The sequence below is a fragment of the Cynocephalus volans genome, chromosome 5 (assembly GCF_027409185.1).
Source record: "Cynocephalus volans isolate mCynVol1 chromosome 5, mCynVol1.pri, whole genome shotgun sequence".
Lineage (NCBI taxonomy): Eukaryota > Metazoa > Chordata > Mammalia > Dermoptera > Cynocephalidae > Cynocephalus > Cynocephalus volans.
In genome coordinates this window covers 148,796,065-148,809,041 of record NC_084464.1, presented here as the reverse complement: position 1 = coordinate 148,809,041, position 12,977 = coordinate 148,796,065, and the positions used below count along the sequence as shown (strand labels likewise).

Genomic DNA, 12,977 nt, shown 5'->3' with positions numbered 1-12,977 from the left:
TAGCCTCTCATTCTATGTATCAGGTTCCTCAGCAATAAAATGAGGAGGAAAAGGGTATACAAGAATTCTTCAGAAAGTTCATGGGAAGATTCCTTTATCTTTTAATTCTATTTTTCCACAAACTTTTTTTTTCCTTACAAACTTTTTGAAGTATCCTCGTATACCCCACTAAGGATGTAAAGATTAAATAAGAGAATACATGAAAAGCACTTAGGACACTGACTAGCACATAGTAAATATATAAAAAACATTAACTTTAATATCATTTTTTAAAAAATTATAATGCAGAAACTTGCTGATTTTTTAAATGACTATTCTTCTAAAACCATAAACATGTTAAGTATAGAGAACAGTTACTAATTAAATGCTATTGGTAACTTTTTAAAAAAAATTCCTGATACCCATTAGTGAGGACTTAACTTCTACAAAACAAGCAAAACATCTGAAAAGAAATATCTGAGTCCTTATTATGTGCCAGGCACTGTTCTAGATACTTAGGATACATCAGTGAAAAAAAAGTTAGACAAAATCCCCACCTCCCTGGAACTCACATTCTAGTGGGTCTGCTGATTATATATTTATGGCAAGCTACATGGATTCTAGTCCAGTATGGATCCATAAATCCCATCTCAACTAAACCAGAATCTTCCAATCTGGCCTCCAGGCATAAGATCTCTGATGATCAACCTTTGATTATGTGAGCACAATGAACCTTTACTGCAAAGTGCTTTAGTGGTCCCCAGCTTATACTCTGGTAGTCATTTACCAGATACGCCTCTAGTGACACAAGTTGAAGTATAACAAACAAGGCATTTTTCTAAGAGCATTTTTCCAAATGCAAAAGAATCTCTACCTTCATTCCTAAAAAGCCTGTAGGAGTTACTGGAAATCAGGCTCACTCTTCTTTTCTGAGAGATGAAAAGTTGGAAGAATGTAGTTTGGGAGCTACTGACCACCATCTTGGGATTACAAGTGTAGAGGCTGTCTGGTAAAAAAGCCAACATGTGGAGGAAAGTAAAGCCAAACCAAGAACCAGAGAGAAACCCATTCTCAACAACAATACCTGGTCTTCTAAATCCAGCTAGACAAGAAGCCAGATATACCCCTAGACTTCTCCACTACACAAACTAAATAAATTTCCTTTTAACTCTGCCAATTTGGGTTGAAACAAAAACAACAAAATCCTAAGTGATGTATATTCCAACTGCTATCTTAATAGAACAAACAAACATACATCAAAACCACCAGTGAGGGCTGCCCTATGGCTCACTTGGGAGAGTATGGTGCTGATAACACCAAGGCCACGGGTTCGGATTCCTATATAGGGATGGCCGGTTAGCTTACTTGGGAGAGTGTGGTGCTGACAATACCAAGTCAAGGGTTAAGATCCCCTTACTGGTTATCTTTAAAAAAAAAAAAAAAAAAAAAACCACTGAAAAAAACATACAGACAAATTATATAATATGCTTCTGTTGGGGCCAGAATAAAAAATAAAGCTCTTACCATACGTGCAAAACATGCAGTAAGGATTCCACTTCCAGATCCTACATCGAGAGCTTTAGCTCCTTCATGCAATTGATCAAATAGAAGTTCTAGTGCATATGCGTGCTGCCAAAAGAAAACAAAGCAAATATTCATTTTTTTCAACACTCTATAAAGAATATACACCATGGCATATAAATAAAGTTGCCAGCTCTCTACCAACTTTTCTACTACTGTCATCTACCAAGACAATGAAAATATATTACATACTTGTATCTACACAAGAATTACACAAGAAGATTCTCACTGTTCAATTAGAATTTTTACATTTAGATAAAGTGTTTTAGTAATTTTAGATCCAGTGTGTGAATTTTAAAAATTTAATTAATTCAAGGTCAAAAGATACAAAAGGATTTATCGTGAAAAGTCCCCATGACACTTCTATCCCCAACCATCCAGTTTCACTCCCTAAAGGCAACCAATGTGACCAGTTTCTTGTGATTCCTACCAGAAATATTCATTTTATGCATATACAAATACATATGTATTTTTTCATTTATATTTTGAAGGACCTTTCATATCAAGACTTAAACAGCTTGTTCATTCTTTTTTATGGCTGAGGAATATATTCTTGTATAGATTTCTTATAACAACAAATATCACTAATGAGAAATTTAAGTTAGCTCCAATCGTCTATAACAAAAAGAAATAAAATAATCTTATACCTGCAGGATAATAAAATAATAATCTTTATAAAAATTTTATAAAGTATATCTATATAACAAATTCCTAAAAGTAAAGTTAAAAGGGCCAAAGGATATATGTTTTTATGTTTACATTATATATAAATTATGAATAAAATCATATTGTTATGCTTTGGACCAAATCAAGAAATAAAGCCTTCCTCAACCAAGGTCAAGGGTTCAGATCCCCATACCAGCCAGCCATGGAAGGAAGGAAGGAAGAGGAAGGAAGGCAGACAGGAAGGAAGGGGAGAAGAGAGGAAGGAAAGAAGGAAGGAATCCACTTTATAAACTTGCATTTCAGAGCTTTTCCAAAAGAAGAGCTGGAACTAATAAATGTTATTTCAAAAAGCTGTCCTTAAATGCCTGGTATTTTCATTATTAAACATCAATCAGATCCAGTAGAAATAAACGTATTTACAACCACATCTTGGTAGAAATACATATTCATGAATCCATCATGATTAAAAATATATATACTTCTATACATATATAAATGGAGAATAAGGAAAAATGTTCCCAGCTAATAAATACAGAAGAAATGATGAACTTAGAAAATCGTCTTTCAGATCCCTGTACCAGCCAGCTGCCAGGGAAAAAAAAATCGAGAAAAGACATAATCGTCTTTGAGCAACCATCTCAGTAACAACTGATTTACACAAAAATCATAAATGGATGCTAAAACTGGTGGATTAACGTTTGACAAGTAAAAGGATATTTTACATAATCTCAAAGCATTCACCCCAGATATTTATTAATTACAAAGGAAAAACAGTAACTTTACCATGGAGTTCAGAAAAAAGTTTTTTAGTGGAGAAACCTGGTTGACACTACTTCAATCAAATGATCAAAGTTAAGATCACCAATAATAGGACACATTGATATCACATGCCTCTGCTAAGATGCATCACTTCTGGGACATTCTGGGCAAAAAAGCATAACCCATATGGAATTATGATGAAAAATTAAACTAAAACTGAGGGACATTATATAAAATAACTGGCCCATATTCATAAAAGTTTTCAAGGCCATAAAAGAAAAGACTGAAGAAATGTTTCCTCAGTCTTTCTTTAAAGAAAACCAAAAACACATGGCAAGCAAATGAAATTCATGATCTGCAATTTTCTTTTCCTATAAGGAACTTTATCACAACAAATGATAAAATCTAAATAACATCTATAAATTGGCTAACAGTGTTGTATCAATGTTAATTTCCAGATTTTGACAACCGTACTGTGGTTATGTAAGAGAATGTACTTATTTTTAAAGGTAAAAAGCATATGCCTGCAATTTACTTTCAAAGAGCTCAGAAACACACACACACTTATCTATATATGGGGAGGGAGGGAGGAGAAAGAGAAAGAATAAATAATAAAGCAAATGTGGTAAAATAACATTTGGGAAACGGTATGTAGAAATTGTACCACTTTTACAACATTTCTCTAAGTTTGAAATTATGTCAAAATAAAATCTTTTCATCATCAGAAATAGATAATGTCAAAATAAAGAGTAGAATGAAAATTCCCTATTCTGCAAAACTAATCTAGGTGATCAAAGCCAGAATACTGGTCACTTTGGGGATGTGAGCTGACTAGGAAAGGGCATGGGTGCTGAAAATGTCCTGTATCTTGATCTGGGTAGTGGTTACACATAAGTTCACATGTAAACATTCTTCAAGGTGAACACTTAAGATATGTGCACCTTATTATGTGTATTTATAACAATAAAAAAAAATTTTAAGACTACTTATTCTAATCACTAAAAGTGGATGATCAGATATCTTGTACTTACTGATGTGATGCAACAGGACCATTAGAAAGTGTTCTAGCAAAAATTTTTTTAATTTAAAAAAGGAACAAGTTGAACACAAACAACCAATTCTTTAGGACAAATGAACTAGTTCCGTCAATAAATAAATGGCATTTGCTAAAAAAGAAAAAAGGCTGGCCAGTTAGTTCAATTGGTTAGAGCAGAGCCTTGTGACGCCAAGGTCTAGTGTTCAGTTCCCTGTGCCCACCAGCCACAAAAACAAACAAAACAAACAAACAAACAAATAAATAAATAAATATAAAAAAAGAAAAGAGTCTATTGAAATTAAAAGAGACTAAAAAGACTAAAACAAGACCAAAAAGATGTAATGTATAGACACTGTTTGGATACTGATTTAAGCAAATTAACTGTAAGAAATTTTCTGAAACACATAGCAAAGTTTGAACACGGACTAGGTGTAAGGTATTGTTATGTATACTAATGCCATTGCAGTTGTGTTTTAAAAGTCTTTGAGATTTACACTAATATATTTAGCGGAGAAAATAATTATGTTTGGGATTTGCTTTAAAATACTTTAGCAAAAGAGAGAGTCAGATAAAACAAGACTAGCAAATAAATTGTTGTTAATTATTAAAGCTGAGTAATTGTTACACAAAGGTTCATTATACTATTTTATTTGTGTGTGTGGTATTGGAAATCTTCCACAATTTTTCTTAATAAAAAGTTTCTTTAAAAAATTAAGGCTATCGGACCGGCCTGTGGCTCACTCGGGAGAGTGCGGTGCTGATAGCACCAGGGCCACGGGTTCGGATCCCATATAGGGATGGCCGGTTCGCTCACTGGCTGAGTGTAGTGCTGACAACACCAAGACAAGGGTTGAGATCCCCTTACCGGTCATCTTAAAAAAAAAAAAAAAAAAAAAAAATTAAGGCTATCTTTTCTCACAACTAACATACAAAGGAGAAAAGGCATTTAACAGATGCAGCCTCACATAATACAAGGATTTTCAAATTTTCAAGCCAGAAAGTCCTAAAGGTTCCACAGAACCCTTTTAGGGGAAACATGCAAATATGTGTTAAATGGCTGTTTTTCCCCCCAATACATTGAGGGTTCATGCGCTGCATTTCCCAATCTGAAATACTTCCCCCCAACTACCCTTTTCCACCTACCACTTGGCTGTTCCACAGAAACTGACTCCTTAAAGGAGTCCTGTCCAGTTGTCCCCCAACACATAATACTCCACATTCTAGATGTGTCTATTTCCTCAGGGTTAGATTCAGGTCAAAATTTTCTAGCAAGAACATCACCCAGGTCTTGTTATGCACCTCCCCGACCGCATTACATCAGGAAGCACATAATATCGGGCCATCTCTCAAGTGAACATGCCAAGCTAAACCACTCAGTAAAAGTGGTGACCACTAGATCACTCTATTTTCAAGGCATATTTTTCTCTCTGTAATTAATAAGTAATATGTGTGATAATAATTTGAGACTATATGAATACTTTTGTTCCCCAACAATTCTTCTGTTAATGGCTTTAGATTCATTGATGGTCTTTGCCTAATTCAATTATTAAACAGATTACAAAATAGTGATTTTTAAAATTCTATTATTCCTTCCACATTTATTAAGTGGAATTCTTCTGTTTTTCTGTAAAGAATAGCTTTCATTTTTTTTTTTATCTGTCTTGCTTTTTTTTTTTTTTTAAATCTCTATGCACTCATGGATTTTTGTTTTTCAATTCACTGAGTTTCAACCTGTTATCTTCATTAGTCTTTTTGTTTCTCAAATTGTCTCAAATTTGGCCTCTGGGAGTCTCCTCAAATCTGCTCCTGTGTCGTTATGACATTACCCCATTTGAGTACTTCCTCACTTTCCAGGTATCAGTCATTTCTCCAAGGAGCTCTAGTCTCTTTTAGGGAGCAATAGTATTTAGGATCCAAAATCTGGAAGCTAGGTGTGCTCACTGCTACCAGGATGCCATTTTTAAAAGCCGCTTTTAATCTTTTGCCCACTGCACACATAACATTTTTCTTTAATTAGGGATTTGGAAAATATTCCAGGTTACAGTTACTTCTAAGTCTCTGATTTTAAGGTTTGTTAAACGCAGATGTCATTTCTCCTTGCTTTTGCTTCCTCACTTTCTGCTTCTCTTTTAATACTGCTAAGATCTGGGCAATAAACGATTCAAGATCACAGCTGCTTGTCCAAACAATACAATTAACAATATTTTATCCTACTCACATCCTGATTCAGCAAACATCAAAGGACACTGTATACTTACTGTTTGTTATGCATATGTACAGACATACATGTACATGTACAATGTAACTATATACATGCATAGCTACACACGTTTTCCTTATTAAGTCATAGGCTACTCAGAAAATGTAAGTAATTAAAAATTTATCCGTTTTGGAAGAAAATTCTGACAAAAGCTATGACATGGATGAACCTTGAGGACATTATAGTAAGTGAAATAAGCCAGTCACAAAACGACAAATAGTGGGCCGGCCCGTGGCTCACTTGGGAGAGTGTGGTACCAATAACACCAAGGCCACGGGTTCGGATCCCTATATAGGGATGGCCGATTAGCTCACTTGGGAGAGCGCGGTGCTGACAACACCAAGTCAAGGGTTAAGATCCCCTTACCAGTCATCTTTAAAAAAAAGAAAAAAAAAGAAATATACTATATGATTCCACTTATATGAGGTATCTAGATTAGTTAAACTCATAGAAACAGGAAATAGAATGGTGGTTGCCAGGGTCTGACAGAAGGGGAGAACAGGGAAAGGGGAAGTAGTTGAATGGGTATAGTTTTTGTTTTGCAAGATGAACATTTCTGGAGACTGGTTGCATAACAATGTGAATGTACTTAACACTACTAAACTATACACTAAAAAATGGTTAAGATCATAAATTTTATGTTATGTGTATTTTGCCACAATTAATTTTTAAAATGCATCCTTTTCAACAATAAAAAGACAAATAACTCAACTAAGAAATGGGTACAGGATTGAACAGACATTTCTCCAAAGAAGATATACAAATGGCCAATAAGCACATGAAAAGAAAATGCTCAACATCATTAATCACTAGGGAAATGCTAATCGAAACCACACTAAGATACCACTTCACAGACACTAGGATAAATAAAATAAATAAAACACACTTCGGAAAACAGTCTGGCAGTTCCTTAAAATGTTATACGTAGAGTTACCATATAAACTAGTAATTCCAGGACCTACTAATTCTACTCCTCGGTGTATATCCAAGAGAAATGAAAACAGGACCACACGAAAACTTGCACATGAATGTTCACAGCAGCATTATTTGGAACAGCCAAAAGGTGGAAACAATCCACACTGCCATCAACAAGTGAATGGATAAACAAAATGTGGTATTATCCATTCAATGGAATATTATTCAGCCATAAAAAGAAATGAAGTACTGATCCACATCACAACACAGATAAACCCTAAAACGTTATGCTAAATTCAAAAAACCAATCACAAAAGGCCACATATTATATAATTCCACTTATATGAAATGTCCAGAACAGGCAAATAGACAGAAACAAAAAGTAGATTAATAGTTGCCAGGACCTGCACAGAGTAGGGGATGGGAACTGTCTGCTAATAATGGGTATAGAGTGTCTTTTTGGGGTGTTGAAAAAATGTTCTTAAATTAGATTGTGGTGATGTCTGGACAATTCTGAGTAGACTAAAAACCGTAGAATTGTGTACTTTAAAAGGATAAATCCTACAGTATGTGAATTATATCTTAACAATGCTGGGTTTTTGTTGTTGTTGTTAAAAAATGCATCCTTTTCCATAGAGTAACTGTCATGTTTTTGGGGGCAGTGAACTGGACACCCAGGGCACAAAACTTCAGGGAAAAAAAAAAAAAAATCACACAGTATTTCCCTTAATGCCTGAAAATATACTTCTCCAGTCAATTTTCCAAACATGTTGGGTACTAGTTCTCTGAAATAACTTTTAAGATTAGGTGAATGCTTCTAATAAATCTTTCATTTTAAGCAGTAGTTCAAACAACACGTTTGAAGGGATCTTAAGACTATAACATTTTTTTAATCATTAATTTCTTTAAATAGGTAATGCATAAAAAAAGACATCATTTTCCATAGCTTTTTTTTAAAAAAAATAAGAAGTTGATAACAATTCAAGGGTATACAGTGAAAAGCAGATCTCACTTCCACTCCTATGGCCCCAATCATCTAATTCACACCTTAGAAGAAATCATTTTTAGTTTTCATTTTGATAGGAAAACATATGTGTGTACATATGTGTGTATATTTGATTCTCATTTATCACAGAATACTATAAATACCTTTCTACACTCTGCTTTTACGCTTAATGTTTTTTTCAAGACCTTGCCATATTCATACTTCTTTATTTAACAGCTTCACAGTATTTCACTGTATGGATGTACTGGAATTTATTCACCATCTACTATTAGTGGACTATTAGTGGTCATTGCCATTTTTTTACAATTATTAATAATGTGCCAACGAATAACTTTAGTTAAATCATTTTGCACTTGTGCAAATATACTATGAAATAAATATCTGGAAATAAAACTGGGGAGTCTAATGCATACTTATTTCACATTTTGAGAGAATTGCTAAATTACCTTCCAAAAACACTCAATTCACTCTCCCATCAAAAAAGCTATGTGATTGCCAGTTCTCCTTTCTAACACAAAGTATCAAACTTTATGATTTCTGGCAATCTGATAAGTGAAAAATGGTACTTCACTATGGTGCTAATTTGCAATTTACTAACTATAAATGAAGATGACAGCTTTTCATTTGTTTAAATATCTATGTGATTTGTATTTCTTTTGATGAACTATCAATCTTGTCCTTTACCCATGTTCCTTTGGACTTACTGGTCTTTTACTTATTAATTTACAGAATACACACATACACATATGTATGTATATATGTATATAGGAGAACACTGAAATTTGCCCTATGTGTCATATTGTTTTTCTTTTTTCTGGCAGCAGGCGGGTACAGGGATCAAACCCTGGACCTTGGTGTTATCAGCACCATGCTGTAACCAATGCTGTCATATGCATTACAGATATTTCCCTCAATTTTTCTTCTTTAATTTTTATTATAACATTTTTTCTCTGTAGAAATCCTAAATTTTTACGATGCAAATATAGCAGATTTTTTAAATGGCTTATTTTGGGGCATCTTTTAAAAAGCCATTTCTATTCAATTTTTATAAATGTCTCCTATTTTTTCTTCTAATATAATTATCCGTTCACTATAAATACATATGTAGAATTTTAGTATAAAGTTTAAATAAGAGTTTCTGGGGGGGAGGGAGAAGGGAGGGAGGTTTTGGTGATGGGGAGCAATAATCAGCTACAATGTATATCGACAAAATAAAATTTAAAATAAATAAATAAATAAATAAATAAGAGTTTCTCCAACCCCCAATATTTGCAGAGAATCAGAAAAGCTATCGTTCTTTCCTCCACAATGCACGAGTACTCATTTAAATAACTGACATTTAAAACTCCTAAATTCCCAATAGATTAAAGCACTAGATCACTTAAGACAGGTCCTTCTGAAAGACCTATGCTGCTTCTTCAGAGCTGCTATACTTAACCACTCCCTAATGAATTTTCCAAATAAAATGTAAAATAATATTCAACTGGGGGTTTCTATAACATGTCCATTATACTATTTAAAATATTCTCTCCCTTAATTAACTTGTCACTAAACAACTTTTATGTTCAATTTTTACATGTCATAGATACAACTACCAAAAACTTAAGTATGACAGTTTCTGCCAAGAAGAGTTCCTTCTACATATCAGATATTCAGAATAGGATGTTCAAAAAAAACAGAAAGATGTTCATTACCAATTTACATAATTCATAGATGATAAATTGATATAATTAAAATTTTAAAACTTTCTTTAAACCTTTTTTTGCTGGAGAAAATGATTGTAGAGAAAAATGTAATCCATTTGTAACCAAATGAACAAAGTTAACTTACCATGTGGGGAGCACTGATTGTTGCCTGGAAACCTGAAAAACAAGAAGAGAACTACTGATACATTCAGTTGCAAAAACATACTGAATATTTCATATAATTCCTTTTCTAATATCCATACATTATTCTTCACAATAATTCCTTTTAGTTTTTATGATCTCAAGAAAATAAAACTTTTACTTGTGAGAGTACTGACAAGCAGCAATTAAAATTAGAAAATACAACCACGACAAAGGCTAATGTGCTCATCTAGTAAAACAGTCTTAACTATTTCTAAAACTTTCTCTCCTGTATAGTTAATAAAGAAAGGAAGAATTTCGGTTAGTTGAGAGTTGATAGATTTTTGACTTGTTTTTTCTTCAGATTTATAAAAAGAAAATAAGCTTCCGTACATAACAGGTATGCAAAATCTTTGCAAAATTAATTTCATATTTCTGGCAACTTAAAAAAAAAAAAAAGGGCTGGCCCGTGGCTCACTTGGGAGAATGGGGTGCTGATAACACCAAGGCCATGGGTCCGGATCCCTATATAAGGATGGCCGGTTAACTCACTTGGGAGAGCGTGGTGCTGACAACACCAAGTCAAGGGTTAAGATCCCCTTACCAGTCATCTTTTTAAAAAATTAAAAATAAAAAAAAATAAAGCAACTGACAAAATAGCTTAAGAGGCCAATAAACGATTTCAATTTACTTTACATCTTATCATCTGATGTTAATTCACATCATCTTCTCTTGGTTTTTAGCTTTTAGTTTCTTTTCTTCCAGTGTTGCTTTCTCAAAACTTATTTACCTGCTTCTGCCTCTGAAGCAGTTTTCACTGAGCGGTGGTAGCAGGTGCCTTCGGGGTTCAGAAGCTCCCCAGGATCTTCTGTGATGACTGTCACAGTGCTTCTAAAGAAGATAACATGGCAGCTGGCTGACAGAATCCTGAGGCACTTCTAAGCCTCAAAGGCGCCCACTGCCAAGGCTCAGCAGTTCAGCAAAACCTGCTTGAGGAGGAGTTAAATATGGGACTTTCTAAAAACAAACACAAGCCAAAAAATCAGGGCAAGTGAAGCAGGGAAGTCAGTAATAATTGAATTACATTTATTTCCTTTAAATATTGATTTAAAAAATTAATGCTAACATGAAAATAAACTTTAATCAACATTAAGGTCCCTAAAGAAAATTCAGCACTCAACTAAAACTATAAGTTTGAAAGTTTTGTTTTTCATTAAAATATTTTAAGAAAAATTTTGAATTATTTATACAATATCACATGTAGTTTGTGAAAATAGAAAAATACATGTCATTGATTAAAATGGCTATGTTGGGGATTATGAAAATTAGTCATAAAATTCAAATTAGCAAGGTAATTATAAATGTCTATGTCTCAGTATCTTTCTACTTACAAAAATTAGAGTAAATGGGGAAAAAATGTGACATTTTCAGAAATCTAAAGCTTACCTATTGATTGTGGGGAATCCATATAAGGGTTACATTTTGCATAGTGGGAGCGATCTGTAGCTAGCATTACTTCAAACACTTTATCTGTCTTGATGATTCCATTTTCTGAAACGAAGGAGGCAAATATTTTAAGCAGAGAGTGACACAATCAGATGTATTTTAGAATACATCTAAAATACAAGATTGGAAGTTGTTGCAGTGCCCAGGTAATGGCAACCTGGTCTTTAATAATAACAGTAAAGACGGAGAAAAGTAGAAGGATTCAAGTAGGATCCAAGAAGGATTTAGTAGGTAATATATACCCAACTGACTTTGGGGATTTGTGGGTGATGGTTGAGATGCTGAGGCCATTAACAGATTTGAGAAATCCTGGAGAAGGATCAGAGTTAAGAAGTAAAAAGATAATTTATTTATTCAGTTAGAGGCTACAGTGGAGATACAAGTGGATATATTCAACAGCCAACTGAACATATAGATCTGGAGCTCAGGAAGAAGACTGAAAATAGAAATATAGATTTCTATTTATATAGATGGCAACTGAAGCAACAAAAAACAAATGCCAACTTTTAAGAGATATGCAAAGAAATTGGAGCTTTCAAAGATAATAAGAAGGGCTGGCTGGTTAGCTCAGCTGGTTGGAGTGTGGTACTGATAACACGAAGGTCCAAGGATTGATCCCTGCACTGTCCAGTGGCCAAAAAAAAAAAAAAAAAGATGATGAGGAGGGATGAAGACCAGACTGATATATCATTATATACGTCCCAGGGGCCAGCCCACGGCTTACTCGGGAGAGTGTGGTGCTGATAACACCAAGGCCACAGGTTCGGATCCCATATAGGGATGGCCGGTTAGCTCACTGGGTGAGCTTGGTGCTGACAACACCAAGTCAAGGGTTAAGAACCCCTTACCGGTCATCTTTAAAAAAAAAAAAAAAAAAATCATTATATACGTCCCAAGAGAAGTAAATTTTTTAAAGAAGAAAATTAAGGTCAGTAATATATATATTTGGCTTCCCCAACAATTAGTTCTTTGAGATTAAATAAATGTTAAACTTCAATAACTCTCATGGTACTGTGCATATAGTTATTATTCAATAAACCCCTTATTTACTCATTCAATGTTGACTATTAAATACCTACCAGACACAGTGCTATATGCTTAGGAGTATAAGAATAAACAAGACAGCATAGTTCTTATCCTCACAGATCTAAAACCTGTAGATTACATATATGAACTTGACTTTAACAATCCAGAAATAAATTAAAATTTTTTAACCAAGATATGCTCTGTTTAATTTGGCTACATTAGAAATGACTATTTTAAAATGAGACTACTTCAGTAAAAGCATAATGAGAAGTTTAAAATATGCAAACTAATTTAACTTATTCATCAACTGTGGAGCTTCCAAGTTCTGGAGGGTAATGGCGGTCATCAGAATCTGAATTTCTCCACAAAGCTGCTCAAAAAAACCTGAACCTAAGGTCAAGAAGGGGCATAAATAAA

General features: G+C 33.9%; 1 protein-coding gene across 2 annotated transcripts in view; it reads right to left on the bottom strand.

The window, feature by feature from the left end:
• PCMT1 (protein-L-isoaspartate (D-aspartate) O-methyltransferase) overlaps window positions 1-12,977 on the bottom strand; it is a 39,674-nt gene that overhangs the window by 13,543 nt on the left and 13,154 nt on the right. For both annotated transcript variants that reach the window (XM_063096410.1, XM_063096409.1), the window contains exons 2-4: window positions 11,475-11,579; window positions 10,033-10,064; window positions 1,504-1,608 (exon numbers count right to left, since the gene is read on the bottom strand). In XM_063096410.1, the coding sequence (XP_062952480.1) occupies window positions 1,504-1,608; window positions 10,033-10,064; window positions 11,475-11,579 (242 nt within the window). The remainder of the gene's footprint in view (window positions 1-1,503; window positions 1,609-10,032; window positions 10,065-11,474; window positions 11,580-12,977) is intronic.